The sequence below is a fragment of the Mangifera indica genome, chromosome 3 (assembly GCF_011075055.1).
Source record: "Mangifera indica cultivar Alphonso chromosome 3, CATAS_Mindica_2.1, whole genome shotgun sequence".
Classification (NCBI taxonomy): Eukaryota; Viridiplantae; Streptophyta; class Magnoliopsida; order Sapindales; family Anacardiaceae; genus Mangifera; species Mangifera indica.
The window spans coordinates 19591051-19593852 of NC_058139.1; the positions used below are offsets into that span (position 1 = coordinate 19591051).

General features: G+C 34.0%; 1 protein-coding gene across 1 annotated transcript; it reads left to right on the forward strand.

Annotated features, from left to right (window-relative positions):
* The first annotated feature begins 786 nt into the window (after positions 1-786).
* LOC123212518 (RING-H2 finger protein ATL16-like) lies at positions 787-2121 on the forward strand. Its single transcript, XM_044631681.1, has one exon. The coding sequence runs from the start codon at positions 952-954 to the stop codon at positions 1951-1953; it is 1002 nt and encodes a 333-aa protein (XP_044487616.1). The 5' UTR covers positions 787-951; the 3' UTR covers positions 1954-2121.
* The last annotated feature ends 681 nt before the right edge of the window (positions 2122-2802 follow it).

Here is a 2802-nt window from a genome sequence, read left to right on the forward strand (position 1 = left end):
CCCACCCGAATCCACCCCTAGTTATGTTGGACCAAAAGCAATCAATCCTTTTTTATTCATATTAAAAATAATTTTATTTTTTTCACAAAAGGAAAAGATATATTATATATTATAATACATATACATAGTATTTTAAGCGTCTTCAGCGACCTTCCTTCCCCGTTGTTTTTTATTTAAAAAATTGCCTCCAACATTAAAATTAATAAAAGAAACCCAATATTTCAAATTTTATTATTTTAAACAAGTTGCATGTTGATAATAATTTACCTGCTTAAATTTTTTGTAGATTTATTCATAGTACAAATAAAACAGTGAATTATGTAAAATAAGTCACATTGAACTTTTAAGTCGATTAACAGATAACGTATCATCTTATAATTATGTATTATTTTATTTTTAATTCAAATTTATTTAATCATATTATAATACGCTATCAATATAATTAGTTGTTTATTCAAAAATATGTATACAGTTTTATTGATAGTAGTTAGGACTTAGGATAGAAATTAGTTCAAACTTCAAATCAAGAAGATGATTAGTTTTGGTTCCCTACCAGCATGATTCCTAAGTCTTTAAGCTCCAATCATTCATGGTAGATAGCCGTCCATTCTATAAATTTCCCCATTGCTTTCTTATAGTAATAAATAAATAATCCATACGTATCAAGACACTTACAATTTCAACATTTAAGTGGGAAACTGAGAAAAAAATTTGCACCAACTACGTATATACATTAAATAATCCACTCAACAACATTTTCTCTCCATTTTCAAGCTCTCTTCTTGTCTCCCTCATTTAAGTCTTTCTGGGTTTTGTCTCTTATTCTTCTCTATTCTCTCTCTGTTCATTTCCTTCTTCATCTCTCCTCTCCTTCTTTATTGCTAAGCTTTTTCTTGTTAATGATCAATATTTGTTGTGCAATTTTTGAGTATTCAAGATCTAATAAATCCAATGGATCTTGTAAGCAAAAACTACATGATCCATGAAGCACAAGCTCCTTCTCCTATAACAACTCCAAGTAGCTCGATCTTTGGCACCCATTTACATTCCTCAGGTACAAATTTTCCCATCATAGCCATTGCCATTATGGGGATTTTAGCCACAGCTTTCTTGCTGGTGAGTTACCATATCTTTGTTATCAGACGCTGCCTCAGTTGGCACCGTATTGATCTCTTAAGGCGATCCTCTTTGTCACCAGGAGGAGGACCTGAAGACCTTGTAATGGCGTACTCTCCAGCCATGGAAGCTCGAGGACTAGACGAGTCTGTTATAAGGTCAATACCCGTATTTCAATTCGGTCAAGGAGTCAACGAAAAGGAATTTGGAGAACAAAACTTTTCTGAATGTGCAGTTTGTTTGAACGAGTTTCATGAAGATGAGAAACTAAGGATAATACCGAATTGTAGCCATGTTTTTCACATTGATTGCATTGACGTTTGGCTTCAAAATAATGCAAATTGCCCACTTTGCAGAACAAGTATTTCATCCGCAACAAGATTTCCCTTTGAACGAATTATAGCACCCAGCTCCACGCCACAAGATCCAAATCCCTCCACTGAACATGTGGTAAGCAATGATGAGGATTACGTTGTGATTGAACTCACTAATCATCATTCTGTGGATCAGACATTGCTTGCAATACAAGAAAGATTGGCTTCAGGAGATGAATGTATTGTTCATAAGAAGGTGAGCAGTATGGGAGATGAATGTATTGATATCAGAGACAAAGATGAGCAGTTTGCAATAGAGCCCATTAGAAGATCATTTTCAATGGATTCATCAACTGATCCCAAATTCTATTCAGCAATTCAAGAAGCTTTGCTACAAAACAGGAAAGTCAGTGAAGTTAGCCCCATTGAAGGTTGCAGTAACAGAGTTAGAAGATCCTTTTTCACTTTTGGTCATGGCAGGGGATCCAAAAATGCAGTTCTACCAGTTAATTTGGAGTCATGAAGCCATTTAACATACAGATTTTTGCTGTGTTAGGAAGAAATAGAATTGGTGATACAGTTTAATTCAATTGAAAATTTTATAATTTTTTTTTTCTGTTTTAATTTGAATTGTTTAGAGGCTGGTCAAGTGTATTCTCAATGACTTGCAGCCATGATTGTGAACATCATTGCAGAAACAAGAACTTCTATTTTCTTTATGTATAAAAAGGATTGAATTCTTCGTTTTCTCTGATTGAATCTAATCATTGTCTCATTGTAGGTCTCTAATTCCATTGATTTTGGGAGCAAAGGGGGGTCCTTTTCAATTTCAGCAATCATAGTTGCACCAACTTCTAATGCCAAATTAATAATACTGAGTTCGGTAGATAAGTTATGTTTGGTGATGGTTGGTAATGGTCATTGTTCTATGAAGCTAAACTACACTATTTCCAGCCTGTTAGCAATCAAATTATATTCTATAATAAACTATATTCATATAATTATTAAGTAACTCTTCTTACTAATAAACTATTAACCAAGTAGAATGTTTTTCCTTTTTTGGTTAAGTATGTATTAAAGGAGAAAAACAAAAAGGGAGCCTAAGTGACACTGCTTAACAACCTAGGCTAACCACTGCCCACCCGGCAACCGTAGCAAAATACTGTACAGAAAACGCATGCAGGCCAAAACAAAGGAAAATAAAACCAATTGCTCCTTGGGTTAACGATCAAGCCGAAGTAACCAGAAAGAAAAAGTCACGCTCTCTGGAAAAAGTTCCTGCAAAGAAAGGAGTTAAGAGAAGGCACCAAATTTTACTTGTTATACATAAAATATTCTCAACTAGGCTCAACAAAAACCAACCATAGTGCAT